Source organism: Oncorhynchus mykiss, chromosome 17, assembly GCF_057628025.1.
Source record: "Oncorhynchus mykiss isolate SJ-2025 chromosome 17, ASM5762802v1, whole genome shotgun sequence".
NCBI lineage: Eukaryota > Metazoa > Chordata > Actinopteri > Salmoniformes > Salmonidae > Oncorhynchus > Oncorhynchus mykiss.
In genome coordinates this window covers 77,907,501-77,928,885 of record NC_143038.1, presented here as the reverse complement: position 1 = coordinate 77,928,885, position 21,385 = coordinate 77,907,501, and the positions used below count along the sequence as shown (strand labels likewise).

Below are 21,385 nucleotides of genomic sequence, written 5' to 3'. Positions count from 1 at the left end.
CCACTACTATAACCAGTCACTACCATTACTATAACCAGTCACTACCATTACTATAACCAGTCACTACCACTACTATAACCAGTCACTATCACTACTATAACTATAACCAGTGTTACCACTACTATAACTATAACCAGTCACTACCACTACTATAACCAGTCACTACCACTACTACTGTAGACACTACCACTACTATAACTATAACCAGTCACTACCACTACTATAACTATAACCAGTCCCTACTACTGTCGACACTACCACTACTATAACTATAACCAGTCACTACCACTACTATAACCAGTCACTACCACTACTATAACCAGTCTCTACCACTACTATAACTATAACCAGTCACTACCACTACTATAACCAGTCACTACCACTACTACTGTAGACACTACCACTACTATAACTATAACCAGTCACTACCACTACTATAACCAGTCACTACCACTACTATAACCAGTCACTAACACTACTACTGTAGACACTACCACTACTATAACCAGTGTTACCACTACTATAACTATAACCAGTCACTACCACTACTACTGTAGACACTACCACTACTATAACTATAACCAGTCACTACCACTACTATAACCAGTCACTACCACTGCTATAACCAGTCACTACCACCACTATAACTATAACCAGTCACTACTACAACCAGTCACTACCACTACTACAACCAGTCACTACCACTATTATAACCAGTCACTGCCACTACTATAACCAGTCACCACCAATACTATAAGCAGTCACTACCACTACTATAACTATAACCAGTCACTACCACTACTATAACTATAACCAGTCACTACCACTACTATAACCAGTCACTACCACTGCTATAACCAGTCACTACCACCACTATAACTATAACCAGTCACTACTACAACCAGTCACTACCACTACTACAACCAGTCACTACCACTATTATAACCAGTCACTGCCACTACTATAACCAGTCACCACCAATACTATAAGCAGTCACTACCACTACTATAACTATAACCAGTCACTACCACTACTATAACTATAACCAGTCACTACTACAACCAGTCACTACCACTACTACAACCAGTCACTACCACTATTATAACCAGTCACTGCCACTACTATAACCAGTCACCACCACTACTATAACCAGTCACTACCACTACTATAACTATAACCAGTCACTACCACTACTATATCCAGTCACCACCACTACTACAACCAGTCACTACCACTACTATAACTATAACCAGTCACTACCACTACCATTACTATAACCAGTCACCACCACTACTATAACCAGTCACTACCGCTACTATAACCAGTCACCACCACTACTATAACCAGTCACTACCGCTACTATAACCAGTCACTACCGCTACTATAACCAGTCACTACCGCTACTATAACCAGTCACTAACATTACTATAACTATAACCAGTCACTACCACTACCATTACTATAACCAGTCACCACCACTACTATAACCAGTCACTACCGTTACTATAACCAGTCACTACCGCTACTATAACCAGTCACTACCGCTACTATAACCAGTCACTAACATTACTATAACTATAACCAGTCACTACCGCTACTATAACCAGTCACTAACATTACTATAACTATAACCAGTCACTACCGCTACTATAACCAGTCACCACCACTACTATAACCAGTCACTACCGCTACTATAACCAGTCACTACCGCTACTATAACCAGTCACTAACATTACTATAACTATAACCAGTCACTACCACTACCATTACTATAACCAGTCACTACCACTACTATAACCAGTCACTACCGCTACTATAACCAGTCACCACCACTACTATAACCAGTCACTACTGCTACTATAACCAGTCACTACCGCTACTACAACCAGTCACTACCGCTACTATAACCAGTCACTACCACTACTATAACCAGTCACTAACATTACTATAACCAGTCACTACCACTACTATAACCAGTCATTACCGCTACTATAACCAGTCACTAACATTACTAATTTAGACACTACCACTACTATAACTTATTTCACAACCATAAATTATTTAAATCAAGCAAGGAAGCATACCACATTTTCTACAGGAAAAGTATTGTTGTAGTTATAGATAAATATACAGACTGAACAAAAATATAAATGAAACATGCAGTTTCCATTTTTTATTAGTTGAAATAAAAGATCACAGAAATGTTCAATATGCACAAAAAGTCTCACATTTCGTGCACAAATTAATTTACATCCCTGTTACTGAGCATTTCTCCTTTGCCAAGATAATCCATCCATCTGACAGGTGTGGAATATCTAGAAGCTGATCAAACAGCATGATCATTACACAGGTGCACCTTGTGCTGGGGACAATAAAAGGCTACTAGAAAATGTGAAGTTGTCACACTACACAATGCCACAGATGTCTCAAGTTATGAGGGAGTTACGAGGAATGTCCACCAGAGCTGTTGCCAGATAATTTTGTTAATTTCTCTACCAAAAGCCGCCTCCAACATCATTTTAGAGAAGTTGACGGTACGTGCAAAAGGCCTCACAACCGCAGACCACGTGTAACCACACCAGGCCAGGACCACCACATCCGGCTTATTCAACTGCGGGATCATCTGAGACCAGCCACCCGGACAGCTGATGAAACTGTGGGTTTGAACAACCAAAGAATTTCTGTACAAACTGTCAGAATCCCTCAGGGAAGCTCATCTGCGTGCACGTCATCCTCACCAGGGTCTTAACCTGACTGCAGTTTGGCATTGTAACCAACTTCAATGGAGAAATGCTCACCTTCTATGGCCAATGGCACGCTGGAGAAGTGTGCTCTTCACGGATGAATTTGTTTTCAACTGCACCAGGCAGATGGCAAACAGCGTGTGTGGCGTCGTGTGGGCGAGTGGAGTACCCCATGGTGGAGGTGGGGTTATGGGCAGGAATAACCCATGGACAATGAACACAATTGCATTTCATCAATGGGAATTTGAATCTTCTTTTGAAAACAGTACCTCAAAAAAATGCTCCTCCTCACCTTGACCCCCCCCCTCAAAACAAAACATTATGCACGAAATAGATTTAAGAAATATTTGCTAAAAAATTGAAAAAGTAACACAATAAAATAACAAGGCTATATACACAGTACCGAGTCAATATGTAAATAGTCTGGTGGCTATTTGATTAATTGTTCAGCAGTCTTATGGCTTGGGGGTAGAATGTGCCGGGGTACAAGTTGGTCGCTCCGGTACCTCTTGCCGTGCCGTAGCAGAGAGAACAGTCTATGACTTGGGTGACTGGAGTCTGACAATTTTTTGGGGCGTTCCTCTTACTCCGCCTAGTATATAGGTCCTGGATGGCAGGAAGCTTGGCCCCAGTGATGTGCTGGGCCGTACGCACTACCCTCTGATGCCGAGCAGTTGCCATACCAGGTGGTGATGCAACCGGTCAGGATGCTCTCGATGGTGCAGCTGCAGAACTTTGAGGATGTTGTTGTGCCCTCTTCACGACAGTCTTGGTGTGTTTGGACCATGATATTTTGTTGGTGATGTGGACACCAAGGATCTAGAAGCTCTCAACCTGCTCCACTGCAGCCCTGTCGATGAGAATGGGGGTGTGCTCAGTCCACTTTTTCCTGTAGTCCACAATTATCTCCTTTGAGATGATTGTGGATTGAGATTGCAGAAACTGTGGATCTGTTGGGACGGTATGCAAATTGGAGTGGGTCTAGGGTTGGTGTTGATGTGAGCCATGACCAGCGTATCAAAGCACTTCATGGCTACAGACGTGAGTGCTGTGGGGTGGTAGTCATTTAGGCAGGTTACACTTTCTTGGGCACAGGGACTATGGTAGTCTGCTTGAAACAGGTTGGTATTACAGACTCGGTCAGGGAGAGATTGAAAATGTCAGTGAAGTCACTTGCCAGTTGGTCGGCACATGCTCTGAGTACACGTCCTGGTAATTAATCTGTCCCGCAGCCTTGGGAATGTTGACCTATCTAAAGGCTTGCTCACATCGGCTACGGAGAGCATGATCACACAGTCTTCCGGAACAGCTGGTGCTCTCATGCATGCTTGAGTGTTGCTTGCCTCGAAGCGTGCGCAAAAGGCATTTAACTTGTCTGGTAGGTTCGCATCACTGGGCAGCTCGCGGCTGGGTTTCCTTTTGTGGTCCGTAATAGTTTTCAAGCCCTGCCACATCTGATGAGCGTCAGAGCCGGTGTTGTAGGATTCAAACTTAGTTCTGTATTGGTGCTTTGCCTGTTTGATGGTTAGTCTGAGGGCATAGCGGGATTTCTCATAAGCATCCGGATTTGTGTCCAGCTCCTTGAAAACAGCAGCACTAGTCTTTATCTCAGTGCGGATGTTGCCTGTAATACATGGCTTCTTGTTGGGATATGTGCGTACGGTCACTGTGGGACGACGTCGTCGATGCACTTATTGATTAAGTCAGTGACTGATGTGCTATACTCCTCAATGCCATTGGATGAATCCAAGAACATATTCCAGTCTGTGCTAGCAAAACAGTCCTGTAGCATTGCATCCGGGTCATCTGACCGCTTCCGTATTGAGTGAGTCACTGCATTGGTTTATGCTTGTAAGCAGGAATCAGGAGGATAGAATTGTGGTCAGGTTTGCCAAATGGAGGGCAAGGGAGAGCTCTGTATCCATCTCTGTGTGTTGAGTAAAGGTGGTCTAGAGTTGTTTTTCCTCTGTCTGCACATGTGACATGCTGGTAGAAATGATGTAATAAAATGGATTTAAGTTTGCCTGCATTAAAGTCCCTGGCCGCTAGGAGCGCCACCTCTGGATGAGCATTTTCTTGTTTTCTTATGGCCTTATAGAGTTGGTTGAGTGCATTCATAGTGCCAGCATCAGTTTGAGGTGGTAAATAGATGGCTACGTAAAATATGGATGAAAACTGTCTGTGTAGATAGAGTACCTCATGAAAACTACCTCAGGCGAGCAATACATTGATGATACTTTAATAATACATCTTCTGCCGATCTACTATTCCAGTGTTTAATTGCTATATTGTAATTACTTCGCCACCATGGCCTATTTATTTCCTTAACTTACCTCATTTGCACTCACTGTATATAGACTTTGTTTTCTTTTGTTCTACTGTATTATTGACTGTATGTTTTGTTTATTCCATGTGTAACTCTGTGTCGTTGTATGTGTCGAATTGCTACGCTTTATCTTGGCCAGGTAGCAGTTGCAAATGAGAACTTGTTCTCAACTAGCCTACCTGGTTAAATAAAGGTGAAATAAAAATAAAATAAATAGACTTAGCGCACCAGTTGTTTTTGACAAATAGACACACACCCCGACCCGTTTTCTTACCAGCCAACTGTCTGTGTTGAATGGTAGAGGAGGGTTACCCACTTGCTGACGAATTCTCACAAGGCACCCACTGTATTTCCATCTTTTCTTCATGCGAATTATGGAGATTTGGACCTGGTCTCAGAGGAGCAGTATATCCTTCGCGTTGGACTCATTAAAGAAAAAGTATTCTTCCAGTTCGAGGTGAGTATCCGCTGTTCTGATATCCAGAAGCTCTTTTCGGTCATAAGAGATGGTAGCAGCAACATTATGTACAAAATAAGTTACAAACGACGCGGAAAACCCCCCACAAAATAGCAGCCATCCCTTCCGGCGCCATTATGATAGAATGTAAATGTAAGATACCGTGACGAGATTCTGAGGCCCACTGTCGTGCCATTCATCCACCGTTTTAGCATGATAATGCACAACCACATTTCACAAGGATCTGCACGGATCTGCACACAATTCTTGGAAGCTGAAAATGTCCTAGTTCTTCCATGGCCTGCATACTCAGACATGTCACCCATTGAACATGTTTGGGGTGCTCTGTATTGACGAGTATGACAGTGCATTCGAGTTCCAGCCAATATACAGCAACTTCGCACAGCCATTGAAGAGGAGTGGGACAACATTCCACATGACATAATCAACAGCCTGATCAACTCTATGCAAAGGAGATGCGTCGCGCTGCATGAGGCAAATGGTGGTCAAACCAGAAACTAACGGATTTCCTAATCCACGCTCCTAACTCTTTTTTTAAAAAAGGTATCAGTGACCAACAGATGCATATCTGTATTCCCAGTCAAGTGAAATCCATAGATTAGGTGCTAATATATTTATTTTAATTGACTGATTTCCTTATTTGAACTGTAACTCTGTAAAATCTTTGAAATTCTTGCATGTTGCATTTATATTTTTATCCAGTGTAGATAGTAAGGTCTAAACTTAAGGACACTTTGCCAGTCTCACATAGGACACGGTATAGCCAAATAAGAGAGAGGAGACAGGAAGAGGATACCTCTGGTATTACTGAGACACAGCCAGAGGAGAGGATACCTCTGGTATTACTGAGACACAGCCAGAGGAGAGGATACCTCTGGTATTACTGAAACACAGCCAGAGGAGAGGATACCTCTGGTATTACTGAGACACAGCCAGAGGAGAGGATACCTCTGGTATTACTGAGGGTAGAGATGTAGATCACTGCGGTAACAGCAAGATTCCACAACAAAACAGGAATGGGAGAGTCAATCAGGGAGAAAATACAATCTACCACCCTGCATACCCGCCTCCATCTCCCTCCTTTTCAGCGAGGGGAGGAGAGCAGCGGTGTGCCATAGAGGAGACATTGATTAGGGCTGTGTGCCATAGAGGAGACATTGATTAGGGCTGTGTGCCATAGAGGAGACATTGATTAGGGCTGTGTGCCATAGAGGAAACATTGATTAGGGCTGTGTGCCATAGAGGAGACATTTGATTAGGGCTGTGTGATATAGAGGATACATTGATTAGGGCTGTGTGCCATAGAGGATACATTGATTAGGGCTGTGTGACATAGAGGAGACATTGATTAGGGCTGTGTGACATAGAGGAGACATTGATTAGGGCTGTGTGACATAGAGGAGACATTGATTAGGGCTGTGTGACATAGAGGAGACATTGATTAGGGCTGTGTGATATAGAGGAGACATTGATTAGGGCTGTGTGATATAGAGGAGACATTGATTAGGGCTGTGTGACATAGAGGAGACATTGATTAGGGCTGTGTGACATAGAGGAGACATTGATTAGGGCTGTGTGCCGCAGTATTTCAGCTGAGCTGACAACTACAAAGCTATATATAGCACACCAGGATTCCCTTCCCCTCTTCACTTCTCCCCTAGTCTCCTCTTCAAAACCAACTGAGTTTTGCTGTACTCTACAATACACTAAACTGTATTCCCTGGCCATACAGATGTTCTAACAGCACAGAAGATACAAAATACTGACATTTCCCAGGTGATGACGAGGACGCATGACATTCATCATGTCAGTTTAATGCAGTCAAATATTCTTCCCCAGGTGATTTTGAACCAGACGAGTGTGGCTGACTGCATCTGTACACACACACACACACACACACACACACACACACACACACAATAATGGTTTTGACTAGAGGTTATTGGTTTTTATGGAACGGTTTTGACAGGAGTTCCAGGTAGGTTGTGCCTACTAGAGAAAATATTGATTTCTCCTTTTTGTTTGGAATGGAATGAGTCGCGTCTCGTCTGTCAAGTCTACACCAATACAAAGGACTCATGTAAAGGTCAGGACATAAACCCTTAAAACGTTGAAAATAACTTCAAAACAACTTTATTATTTTGCGTGGGTTGTATTACCAACATAAATGATCACACACATAATAATATAACAAACAACGAGCTCTGGTTTCTCAAGAAAAGTCCATACCTCGGCCCTAAAAGAGTCCAGACTCAAGTGACCTTAGTCACGCAATGTTTGTCCATTCATGAAGAGTAGCATAAACCCAGTCTCAATCACACAATCAAAATATCAAACTATTTTACCACAAAACCATAAAGAGTATCAAATCTCAATATGTCTTCAACTACAACTGACCACATAACTCATCAATGCACAGATCATACTAAAACAAATGAAATATCATATGCAAAATATATGTAGTCAATCGGTCAGTCAGACAATCCATTCCGCCAACCAGCAAGAAAGGCCCCGAAGAACCAGCGGAGACCAACAGATGTGTAGTCCAAAAGGAAGCAATGATCCGATCCTGGTTAAACATGAGACAAGGCTACAAAGCAGAGAGAGAGAGAGAGTGTGTGTGTGTCCAGGTCACACTGTGTGTGTAAATAACTCACTTGTCCATTAAATAGATAGATATAGAGAGAGGACTCGCTTGGTCTCTATGTAGACAAGGAGATAGATAGATAGGGGACTCACTTGGCCAGCTTGGTCTCTATGTGCTGTCGTGTCTCCTGTCTCTCCAGGTCTGAGCGAACAGGGAAGATGTTTCTGTCCTCCAGCTCCTGCTGACTGGGCCGGTTACGAAGCTTCACCGTTAACAACTCCTTACGCATCCGCCGCGGCAGGGTGCCTACACACACACACACACACACACACACACACACACACACACATTGTAACTCCATTGATAAAGACAGTAAGTACTGGGGCAGGGTGCCTGTCAGTGTTATAACCAGTTATAAGCATTTATTACCCATTATTACCACAGTAAGTACCGGGGCAGGGTGCCTGTCAGTGTTATAACCAGTTATAACCATTTATTACACATTATTACCACAGTAAGTACCGGGACAGGGTGCCTGTCAGTGTTATAACCAGTTATAACCATTTATTACCCATTATTACCACAGTAAGTACCGGGGCAGGGTGCCTGTCAGTGTTATAACCAGTTATAACCATTTATGACCCATTATTACCACAGTAAGTACTGGGGCAGGGTGCCTGTCAGTGTTATAACCAGTTATAACCATTTATTACCCATTATTACCACAGTAAGTACCGGGGCAGGGTGCCTGTCAGTGTTATAACCAGTTATAACCATCCCTAGAAAGGCCAAAACCTAGGAAGAAACCTAGAGAAGAACCATGCTATGAGGGGTGGCCAGTCCTCTTCTGGCTGTGCCGGGTGGAGATTATAACAGAACATGGCCAAGATGTTCAAATGTTCATAAATGACCAGCATGGTCAAATAATAATAATCACAGTAGTTGTCGAGGGTGCAGCAAGTCAGCACCTCAGGAGTAAATGTCAGTTGGCTTTTTATAGCCGATCATTAAGAGTATCTCTACCACTCCTGCTGTCTCTAGAGACTGGGACAGGTAGTACGTCCAGTGAACAGGTCAGGATTCCATATCCGCAGGCAGATCAGTTGAAACTGGAACAGCAGCACGGCCAGGTGGACTGGGGACAGCAAGGAGTCATCATGCCAGGTAGTCTTGAGGCATGATCCTAGGGCTCAGGTCCTCTGAGAGAAAGAGAGAAAGAGACTTGCTGGGACCAAAATTGGCATTAATGACCAGTTACCGAAGGAAATTGCAGAACGGCGTGAGGTCCTTTATCCAATTGTATCCAATTTTCAAGGAAAATAGATTAAAAAGGAAACGAGTAACTCTCGTCGTCGATAAACTATATATTGATAAACAGTTGTTCAGAGACACAAAGACTACCCTATGGCTATTTTAAAAATGACTAAGTTCTTATAGACGAGGAAAATAAGGATAATAATACAATAAAACATATGGCTTTTCTATTTATCTTCACATATAACTAACTGGAACACAAAAGCACTAATTCAACATTGTGAAGATAAAAACTCAGTAAACAGAAGACACAGTATGTGTGGATGGTGTGGTGTGTGTTTATTTTATGTTTGGAAAAGTGTTGCGTTGAGTGAGAAAGGAAATGGTTGCATATCCCAGAACCAATGTATTGCTGTGAGCGGGGGTGTGAGAGGGCTTTCAATGTTGTTCAGATGATGGATATACTTTTATAATGAATTATACATCTTATTTATTTATTGTCCTCTTATGGTGGAACAGTGTTTTAAAATAAATTATACATTTGATTAATTTATTGTTCTATCATGGGGAACTACATTTTTAAAATAAACTATATCAAATGTATTTATTTATGATCCTATATTGATGGAACGGTCCACAACCCTATTCCCTAGACACCCACCTGAATGACCCAGATACTAAGGAGAAGTCCCTAACTGTTTTATGGGCCTGCTGTAAGCAGTCTGTATGCAGCCAAAATGCAGTCAGAGACCTAGAGTAGCACTGCCCCCTCAAGATTATGAGCCTGCTTGGCAGAGTTGGTCCTGCAAAGCCAAAGTCCCCTAAAGGGAGAGCATACTATATAAGGAAATTCTCAAAGCTGCTAATGAGAACCTTGGCGGCCTTGTACCTAGCTGGTGGGGATTCCGGTGGGTACCCCACCCAGGCAGTGGCAGTGTTGGTAACACTGGCTGCAGTAACCCATGGGGAGGAGGTCACACTCGGACAATCAGAGAGAAGGCATATTATTGTGGCCCTGGTGGCACAAAATCAAAGGTCTGACTGCACGGAGATGCTTGGGAATATGGTTAATACGGGGGACCGTGTTGTGGGTGTTTCAGGGAATATGGTCAATATGGGGGACCGTGTTGTGGGTGTTTCAGGGAATATGGTCAATACGGTGGACTGTGTTGTGGGTGTTTCAGGGAATATGGTCAATACGGGGGACCTTGTTGTGGGTGTTTCAGGGAATATGGTCAATACGGGGGACCGTGTTGTGGGTGTTTCAGGGAATATGGTCAATACGGGGGACCGTGTTGTGGGTGTTTCAGGGAATATGGTCAATACGGGGGACCGTGTTGTGGGTGTTTCAGGGAATATGGTCAATACGGGGGACTGTGTTGTGGGTGTTTCAGGGAATATGGTCAATACGGGGGACCTTGTTGTGGGTGTTTCAGGGAATATGGTCAATACGGGGGACCGTGTTGTGGGTGTTTCAGGGAATATGGTCAATACGGGGGACTGTGTTGTGGGTGTTTCAGGGAATATGGTCAATACGGGGGACTGTGTTGTGGGTGTTTCAGGGAATATGGTCAATACGGGGGACTGTGTTGTGGGTGTTTCAGGGAAAAGGTGTACATTTGATTCACCAAATGATATTTTGAAAGAGGAAGTAAAATACTTTAAGAATATGTTTCTGTTTCAGTCTCCTCCATCTCCACCAACTGAAACTAATTGTATGGATTTTTTTCATAATAATAATGTAAAAGTCCTGGTTTTCATAGCTGCTTTTGAAAAGTACGACTGGAGAGTATATACAGTGCCTTGCGAAAGTATTCGGCCCCCTTGAACTTTGCGACCTTTTGCCACATTTCAGGCTTCAAACATAAAGATATAAAACTGTATTTTTTTGTGAAGAATCAACAACAAGTGGGACACAATCATGAAGGGGAACGACATTTATTGGATATTTCAAACTTTTTTAACAAATCAAAAACTGAAAAATTGGGCGTGCAAAATTATTCAGCCCCCTTAAGTTAATACTTTGTAGCGCCACCTTTTGTTGGGATTACAGCTGTAAGTCGCTTGGGGTATGTCTCTATCAGTTTTGCACATCGAGAGATGGAAATTATTCCCATTCCTCCTTGCAAAACAGCTCGAGCTCAGTGAGGTTGGATGGAGAGCATTTGTGAACAGCAGTTTTCAGTTCTTTCCACAGATTCTCGATTGGATTCAGGTCTGGACTTTGACTTGGCCATTCTAACACCTGGATATGTTTATTTTTGAACCATTCCATTGTAGATGTTGCTTTATGTTTTGGATCATTGTCTTGTTGGAAGACAAATCTCCGTCCCAGTCTCAGGTCTTTTGCAGACTCCATCAGGTTTTCTTCCAGAATGGTCCTGTATTTGGCTCCATCCATCTTCCCATCAATTTTAACCATCTTCCCTGTCCCTGCTGAAGAAAAGCAGGCCCAAACCATGATGCTGCCACCACCATGTTTGACAGTGGGGATGGTGTGTTCAGCTGTGTTGCTTTTACACCAAACATAATGTTTTGCATTGTTGCCAAAAAGTTAATTTTGGTTTCATCTGACCAGAGCACCTTCTTCCACATGTTTGGTGTGTCTCCCAGGTGGCTTGTGGCAAACTTTAAACAACACTTTTTATGGATATCTTTAAGAAATGGCTTTCTTCTTGCCACTCTTCCATAAAGGCCAGATTTGTGCAATATACGACTGATTGTTGTCCTATGGACAGAGTCTCCCACCTCAGCTGTAGATCTCTGCAGTTCATCCAGAGTGATCATGGGCCTCTTGGCTGCATCTCTGATCAGTCTTCTCCTTGTATAAGCTGAAAGTTTAGAGGGACGGCCAGGTCTTGGTAGATTTGCAGTGGTCTGATACTCCTTCCATTTCAATATTATCGCTTGCACAGTGCTCCTTGGGATGTTTAAAGCTTGGGAAAAATGTTTGTATCCAAATCCGGCTTTAAACTTCTTCACAACAGTATCTCGGACCTGCCTGGTGTGTTCCTTGTTCTTCATGATGCTCTCTGCGCTTTTAACGGACCTCTGAGACTATCACAGTGCAGGTGCATTTATACGGAGACTTGATTACACACAGGTGGATTGTATTTATCGTCATTTAGGTCAACATTGGATCATTCAGAGATCCTCACTGAACTTCTGGAGAGAGTTTGCTGCACTGAAAGTAAAGGGGCTGAATAATTTTGCACGCCCAATTTTTCAGTTTTTGATTTGTTAAAAAAGTTTGAAATATCCAATAAATGTCGTTCCACTTCATGATTGTTCACTTCATGATCCCACTTGTTGTTGATTCTTCACAAAAAAATACAGTTTTATATCTTTATGTTTGACGCCTGAAATGTGGCAAAAGGTCGCAAAGTTCAAGGGGGCTGAATATTTTCGCAAGGCACTGTATAAAGGCCTAGAATATTTTAATTTTGGGCAATCTCTTATAAAATGGGTTAAAGTTATGTATAGTAACCATAGGTGTAAAATAGTCAATAATGGCTACATCTCAGAAATGGAGTAAACAATAAACAAGTCAATAACACAGTAGGAAAAACAGGGTGGGAAAGAGTCTATATACATTGTGTGCAAAAGGCATGAGGAGGTAGGCGAATAATTACAATTGAGCAGATTTACACTGGAGTGATAAATGATCAGATGGTCATGTGCAGGTAGAGATACTGGTGTGCAAAAGAGCAGAAAAGTAAATAAATAAAAACAGTATGGGGATGAGGTAGGTAAATTGGGTGGGCTATTTACCGATGGACTATGTACAGCTGCAGCGATCGGTTAGCTGCTCAGATAGCCGATGTTTAAAGTTGGTGAGGGAGATAAAAGTCCCCAACTTTAGCGATTTTTGCAATTAGTTCCAGTCACAGGCAGCAGAGAACTGGAAGGAAAGGCGGCCAAATGAGGTGTTGGCTTTAGGGATGATCAGTGAGATACACCTGCTGGAGCGCGTGCTACGGGTGGGTGTTGCCATCGTGACCAGTGAACTGAGATAAGGCGGAGCTTTACCTAGCATGGACTTGTAGATGACCTGGAGCCAGTGGGTCTGGCGACGAATATGTAGCGAGGGCCAGCCGACTAGAGCATACAGGTCGCAGTGGTGGGTGGTATAAGGTGCTTTAGTAACAAAACGGATGGCACTGTGATAAACTGCATCCAGTTTTCTGAGTACAGTATTGGAAGCTATTTTGTAGATGACATCGCCGAAGTCGGGGATCGGTAGGATAGTCAGTTTTACTAGGGTAAGTTTGGAGGCGTGAGTGAAGGAGGCTTTGTTTTGCGAAATAGAAAGCCGACTCTAGATTTTTATTTTAGATTGGAGATGTTTGATATGAGTCTGGAAGGAGAGTTTACAGTCTAGCCAGACACCTAGGTACTTATAGATGTCCACATATTCTAGGTCGGAACCATCCAGGGTGGTGATGCTAGTCGGGCGTGCGGGTGCAGGCAGCGAACGGTTGAAAAGCATGCATTTGGTTTTACTAGCGTTTAAGAGCAGTTGGAGGCCACGGTAGGAGTGTTGTATGGCATTGAAGCTCGTTTGGAGGTAAGATAGCACAGTGTCCAAGGAAGGGCTAGAAGTATATAGAATGGTGTCGTCTGCGTAGAGGTGGATCAGGGAATCGCCCGCAGCAAGAGCAACATCATTGATATATACAGAGAAAAGAGTCGGCCCGAGAATTGAACCCTGTGGCACCCCCATAGAGACTGCCAGAGGACCGGACAACATGCCCTCCGATTTGACACACTGAACTCTGTCTGCAAAGTAGTTGGTGAACCAGGCAAGGCAGTCATTAGAAAAACAGAGGCTACTGAGTCTGCCGATGAGAATATGGTGATTGACAGAGTCGAAAGCCTTGGCCAGGTCGATGAAGACGGCTGCACAGTACTGTCTTTTATCGATGGCGGTTATGATATCAGTTAGTACCTTGAGCGTGGCTAAGGTGCACCCGTGACCGGCTCGGAAACCAGATTGCATAGCGGAGAAGGCAAGGCAGTCATTAGAAAAACAGAGGCTACTGAGTCTGCCGATGAGAATATGGTGATTGACCGAGTCGAAAGCCTTGGCCAGGTCGATGAAGACGGCTGCACAGTACTGTCTTTTATCGATGGCGGTTATGATATCAGTTAGTACCTTGAGCGTGGCTAAGGTGCACCCGTGACCGGCTCGGAAACCAGATTGCATAGCGGAGAAGGTACGGTGGGATTCGAGATGGTCAGTGATCTGTTTGTTGACTTGGCTTTCGAAGACCTTAGATAGGCAGGGCAGGATGGATATAGGTCTGTAACAGTTTGGGTCCAGTTTGTCTCCCCCTTTGCAGAGAGGGATGACCGTGGCAGCTTTCCAATCCTTGGGGATCTCAGACGATATGAAAGAGAGGTTGAACAGGCTGGTAATAGGGGTTGCGACAATGGCGGCGGATAGTTTCAGAAATAGAGGGTCCAGATTGTCAAGCCCAGCTGATTTGTACGGGTCCAGGTTTTGCAGCTCTTTCAGAACATCTGCTATCTGGATTTGGGTAAAGGAGAAGCTGGGAAGGCTTGGGCGAGTAGCTGCGGGGGGGTGCCGAGGTTGGAGTAGCCAGGAGGAAAGCATGGCCAGCCGTTGAGAAATGCTTGTTGAAGCTTTCGATTATCATGGATTTATCGGTGGTGACCGTGTTACCTAGCCTCAGTGCAGTGGGCAGCTGGGAGGAGGTGCTCTTGTTCTCCATGGACTTTAGAGTGTCCCAGAACTTTTTGGAGTTAGAGCTACAGGATTCAAATTTCTGCCTGAAAAAGCTTGCCTTTGCTGACTGCGTGTATTGGTTCCTGGCTTCCCTGAACAGTTGCATATCGAGGGGACAATTCGATGCTATTGCAGTCCGCCACAGGATGTTTTTGTGCTGGTCGAGGGCAGTCAGGTCTGGAGTGAACCAAGGGCTATATCTGTTCTTAGTTCTGCATTTTTTGAACGGAGCATGCTTATCTAAGATAGTGAGGAAGTTACTTTTAAAGAATGACCAGGCATCCTCAACTGACGGGATGAGGTCAATATCTTTCCAGGATACCCGGGCCAGGTCGATTAGAAAGGCCTGCTGCAGATGTATTTTAGGGAGCGTTTGACAGTGAAGAGGGGTGGTCGTTGGACCGCGGACCCGTAGCGGATACAGGCAATGAGGCAGTGATCGCTGAGATCCTGATTGAAGACAGCGGAGGTGTATTTGGAGGGCCAGTTGGTCAGGATAACGTTTATGAGGGTGCCCTTGTTTACAGATTTAGGGTGGGTTCCTTGATGATTTGTGTGAGATTGAGGGCATCTAGCTTAGATTGTAGGACTGCTGGGGTGTTAAGCATATCCCAGTTTAGGTCACCTAACAGAACAAACTCTGAAGCTAGATGGGGGGCGATCAATTCACAAATGGTTTCCAGGGCACAGCTGGGAGCTGAGGGGGGTCGGTAGCAGGCGGCAACAGTGAGAGACTTATTTCTGGAGAGATTAATTTTTGAAATTAGAAGTTGGAACTGTTTGGGTATGGACCTGGAAAGTATGACATTACTTTGCAGGCTATCTCTGCAGTAGACTGCAACTCCTCCCCCTTTGGCAGTTCTATCTTGACGGAAAATGTTATAGTTGGGTATGGAAATCTCTGAATTTCTGGTGGCCTTCCTAAGCCAGGATTCAGACACGGCAAGGACATCAGGGTTGGCAGAGTGTGCTAAAGCAGTGAGTAAAACAAATTTAGGGGGGAGGCTTCTGATGTTGACATGCATGAAACCAAGGCTTTTTTGATCACTGAAGTCAACTAATGAGGGTGCCTGGGGACATGCAGGGCCTAGGTTTATCTATTTATTATTGCCATCGAAATGTTAGCTGTTAAGATTAGATCAAACAATAATATTAAGGGATTAAAACTAAGGTGTCATTGTACGCTGATGATTCATGTTTTCTTTCAAATCCACAATTAGAATCTCTCCACGGCCTCATAGAGGAGATACTTTTGCTATCCTCTCTGGATTAAAACCAAATTATGATGAGTGATATATTATGATATATTACATTATATTATAAAAAAATGCTAATTTTACATTACCTAGTAGTTTACCAATTAAATAGTCTGACAGAGACGTGGACATACTCAGTATACAAATCCCAAAAGAAAGAAATTATCTCACTCCAATACATTTTTATAGAAAGTTAGCAAAAATAGATAAGATCTTGTTACCATGGAAAGGAAAATACCTGTCTATTTGTGAAAAAATCACCCTGATTACAGTTTTTTACAATCACTTTGGCACTAATTTCGGAACCTTGATGTCATTTTTCAAAACTCTAGACACAAAACTCACAAGCAATGATCAAAATGCAAAAAGCTAAGATCATTTGTTCATTGAACTAAAATCACCTGTTCAAAATACCACAACTTAAAATCAAAGTATTACCATTTCAAAATGCAATTCAGACATTACATCTGAGATGTCTGTCTATTCATTTCATTACAATGATCTAACTATCAATTGATACAACTGCTCAAAATGATAAGTAACTGTTGCGTTACTCTTAATGCATAGATTTACGGAAACTGATGAACAATATTCCATGTTTAGATCATGAGAGTTTGAGGATAAGGAGATCCATTGACACCAATTACCGTGGAACATGAACCAATTGGACTACATTATCTATGGATGTAATATTTCATCATCATTCTTTATCAGACACTGTTTCTATGGTCCCATGTACCACTTTTCCAGACCATGTTTTCAGATTTGACATTACTGTACACTCACCGGCCACTGCATTAGGTACACCTATCTAGTACTGGGTATGACCCCTTTTTGCCTCCACAACAGCCTGAATTATTCATGGTGTTGTACGTTAAGAGATGCCCTTCTGCACACAACTGTTTTAAACAGCTGTTATTTGAGCATTTGTGGTCTTTCTGTTAGCCTGAATGAGTCTGGACATTCTCCTCTGACCTCTCTCATTAACACTGAATGTGTTTTGTTTATCGCACCATTCTCTGTAAACTCTAGAGACTGTAGTGCGTAAAAATCCTAGGAAGGCAGCTGTTTCTGAGATGCTGGAATCACCATGTGTGGCATCAACAATCATACACGGTCAAAGTTGCTTAGATTACGCATCTTGCCCCTTCTAATGTTTGGTCGAACAACATCTTTAGCTCTCTACACTATATACTCTATATATTGAGTTGCAGGCAGCCACATGATTCGCTGTTTGAATGTAACCTTCCTTGATGATCTAAATCAGGTCTGTAGAGCTGATGGCGTGACCTATGTCATTGTGTGGGAAAATGACAAGGTCCACCATGCTCAAATGGTGCAAGCATGGTTTCAGGCCCATCCACAATTTACTACCCTGTACTTACCCCCATACTCTCCTATTCCTTAACCCGATTGAGGAATTTTTCTCCACATGGAGGTGGAAGAGTATATGATAGGCGTTCTCACGAACAAGCCGCCCTTCTCCAGGCCATGGATGACGCATGCAATGACATCACGGCAGACCAGTGTCAGGCCTGGTTTCGCCATGCCCGAAGATTCTTACCAAGATGATTGGCTAATGAAAACATCTATTGTGATGTGGATGAGAACCTGTGGCCAACTCCACAAGACAGGGTTGAGGGAAATATAAAAGTACAGTAATCAATCCTTTGTTTTGCTTTTTACAGTAAGCCAGGTGAGGAACACTGCAGTGATGTTTTACAGTAAGCCAGGTGAGGAACACTGCAGTGATGTTTTACAGTAAGCCAGGTGAGGAACACTGCAGTGATGTTTTACAGTAAGCCAGGTGAGGAACACTGCAGTGATGTTTTACAGTAAGCCAGGTGAGGAACACTGCAGTGATGTTTTACAGTAAGCCAGGTGATGTTTTACAGTAAGCCAGGTGAGGAACACTGCAGTTGATGTTTTACTGTAGTTTTTTTTCTTTTTTTGTAGCGAATTATTTTTGCTTTGATTCAAAGAATCCTATGTTGTGATTTTATTGTATTTCATCAAAACATTTCATATTTTGTTCAATGATTCCACTGTGTCTGTAGTATTCTCTCTACTAGTCCTTTTACAGTGATGTATTTACGTGTAGTACCATAATGAAACATGTATCACATATTTTGTACTACAATATTTAATGATTGTACGAACAACTACACAGTGAAACTATCTTGTGTGTCTTGTGTGTGGCTGATCTAAATGAGTGTTCCTGTGGTATTTCATGATACATTAGTTATTTGAACCAATGATTCTGAAAGTGCAAGGTTTCTTTAAAGATATGAATGCACAATGCAATGTTTTGAACTGTGTTACAAGTGATGACCGGTTTGAGTTTTGTGTCTTGAGTTTTGAAAAATGACCACAAGGTTCTGAAATTAGTGCCAAAGGGATTGTAAAAAACTGTAACTCTTTAGTCATATCACAGTTTACCTATTTGCTTATGGTTTTGCCTACAGCTAGTGACCTGCTTTTTAAATTATAGAAACAAAAAAGATTCAATTTTATTTGTAATAGCAAGCCAGACACAATTAAAAGGGCCTATTTATACAACGAGTATGAATTCGGAGGGCAGAAATGATTAAACATTAAAGCATTAGACCTCTCACTAAAGGCATCAGTCATACAAAAGTTATACTTAGATCCAAACTGGTTTTCTAATAAATTGGTAGGAATGTCTCATCCTATGTTCAAGAATGGCCTTTTTCCCTTTATTCAGATTACAACTGCTCACTTTCGGTTGTTAGAAAAGGAAATCATCTCCAAAATATTGTTATTTTTTAAACAAGCCTTAGAAAGTTGGTTGCAATGTCAGTTTAATCCACCTGAAAAGACAGAACAAATAATACAACAAATATTGTAGTTAAACTCAAATATACAAATTGATTAAAAAAAACTGTATTTTTCAAATACATTTTTCAAAAAGGTATAATTTTAGTGAATGATATCATAAATAGGACTGGTGGAGTTGTGTCACACATGCAGCTAACACAGACATATGGAAATGTCTGCTCTACCCAAAATTACAACCAACTAATTGCAGCGTGATAAATAAAATGCAAGTAGAAGGGGAAAAACGTAAGGAACTTGTTTGTCGGCCCTGTGTTAAAGAACATAAATGGTTAAAGAAAAGTGTGATAAATAAAAACATAAACCAATTTCATTTAAGGACCAAAAAACTGACTGACAGCTGTGTCATATAAATTGCAAAATAGTTGGGAAGAGATTTTCGATGTACCCATTCCATGGCACATGGTTTATGAATTGATACGCTAAACAACACCGGAGTAAAAACTTCTGATTTTTCAATTTAAATGACTATACGAAATCCATGCAACCAATAGAATGTTATATATATGGGGGATACAATCTTCCCAGCTCTGCAAACTTTGCTGTGAGGAGGCAGAGTCATTAGATAATTTATTTTGGTGCTGTGTACTGTAATTCAGCTTTTAGCTGCCAAGTACAGCCCACATGTGAAAAACAATTCATTAAACAACTACTATGGGATAACGTTTATTGCAACTCTATTGATAAAGACAGTGAATGTATTTATACTGTGAACAATGGATTATATAGTGCCAGGGGCTGGTATAGTAGTAGTACTACTGCATTGGACCACATATCCCCCTGGAGGCAGTGGTTCCATTCCCCATTCGGTTACCCTTTATCCCTCTTGTCTCATAATCTACTCCTAAATAAAGGAAACAATCACATAGTGTCTTAATAGGGCGTTGGGCCTCCACGAGCCATAACAGCTTCGATGCACCTCCTTGGCATAGATTCTACAAGTGTCTGGAACTCTGTTGGAGGGATGTGAAAACATTCTTCCACAAGAATTTCCATCATTTGGTGTCTTGATGATGGTGGTGGAAAATGTCTCCAGAATCTCCCAGAAGTGTTCAATTGGGTGACAGAGACACACCTCCTTTGAGACCCTTCTTTTAACGTCACTGAGATCTCTTCTTCTAAAGTCACTGAGATCTCTTCTTTTAAAGTCACTGAGATCTCTTCTTCTAAAGTCACTGAGATCTCTTCTTTTAAAGTCACTGAGATCTCTTCTTCTAAAGTCACTGAGATCTCTTCTTCTAAAGTCACTGAGATCTCTTCTTCTAAAGTCACTGAGATCTCTTCTTTTAAAGTCACTGAGATCTCTTCTTCTTGACATAATAGACAAAATAATGGGAAACTCTGTAATTTTACACATGATGGAATGTTAATTGCTTAATTAACTCAGGAATCATACCTGTGTGAAAGCACGTGCTTTAAATATACTTTGTATCCCTCATTACTCATGTGTTTCCTTTGTTTTGGCACTTACCCGTTTGTCTATCGATAAAACTCATAAATACAATTCAAATATATAACAAAAACATTAATCCAGCAAACGGCATCCTTATCCGTGTCCTCAGAACATGTGCAGACCAGCCGGCTAGAGTGTTTACATATTCAATCTTTCCCGATCCCAGTCTGCTGTCCCCACATGCTTAAAGATGTTCACCATTGTTCCTGTACCCAAGAAAGCAAAGGCAACTGAACTAAATGACTATTGCCCCATAGCACTGAAATCTGTCATCATGAAGTGCTTTGAGAGGCTAGTTAAGGATCATATCACCTCTACCTTACCTGACACCCTAGACCCACTTCAGTTTGCAAACCACCCCAATAGATCCACAGACAATGAAATTGCCATCACTCTGCACACTGCCCTATCCCATCTGGTCAAGAAGAATACCTATGTAATAATGCTGTTCATTGACTACAGCTCAGCATTCAACACCATGATACCCTCCAAGCTCATTATTAAGCTTGAGGCACTGGGTCTCAACCCTGCCCTGTGCAATTGGGTCCTGAACTTCCTGATGGGCCGCCCCGAGGTGGTGAAGGTAGGAAACATCACCTCCACTTTGCTGATCCTCAACACAGGGGTGTGTGCTCAGCCCCCTGCTGTACTCTCTGTTCACCCATGACTGCACACCTCCAAC

The 21,385-nt window shown here is 42.4% G+C and overlaps 1 protein-coding gene across 4 annotated transcripts in view; it reads right to left on the bottom strand.

Annotated features, from left to right (window-relative positions):
• Positions 1–21,385, bottom strand: part of LOC110494855 (phosphatase and actin regulator 3) — a 91,907-nt gene that overhangs the window by 18,774 nt on the left and 51,748 nt on the right. Inside the window, exons 8-9 of one of the 4 annotated variants that reach the window (XR_016488122.1) lie at positions 8,288–9,334; positions 7,666–8,138 (exon numbers count right to left, since the gene is read on the bottom strand). Coding sequence is in view for 2 of the 4 variants with exons in the window: in XM_036950993.2 (XP_036806888.2) it covers positions 8,024–8,138; positions 8,288–8,441 (269 nt within the window). In the remaining 2 variants the exon portion in view is untranslated. Of the gene's footprint in view, positions 1–7,665; positions 8,139–8,287; positions 9,335–21,385 lie in introns of those variants that run through there. The other 3 variants (XM_036950993.2, XR_016488121.1, XM_036950992.2) reach the window with 3 other exon arrangements.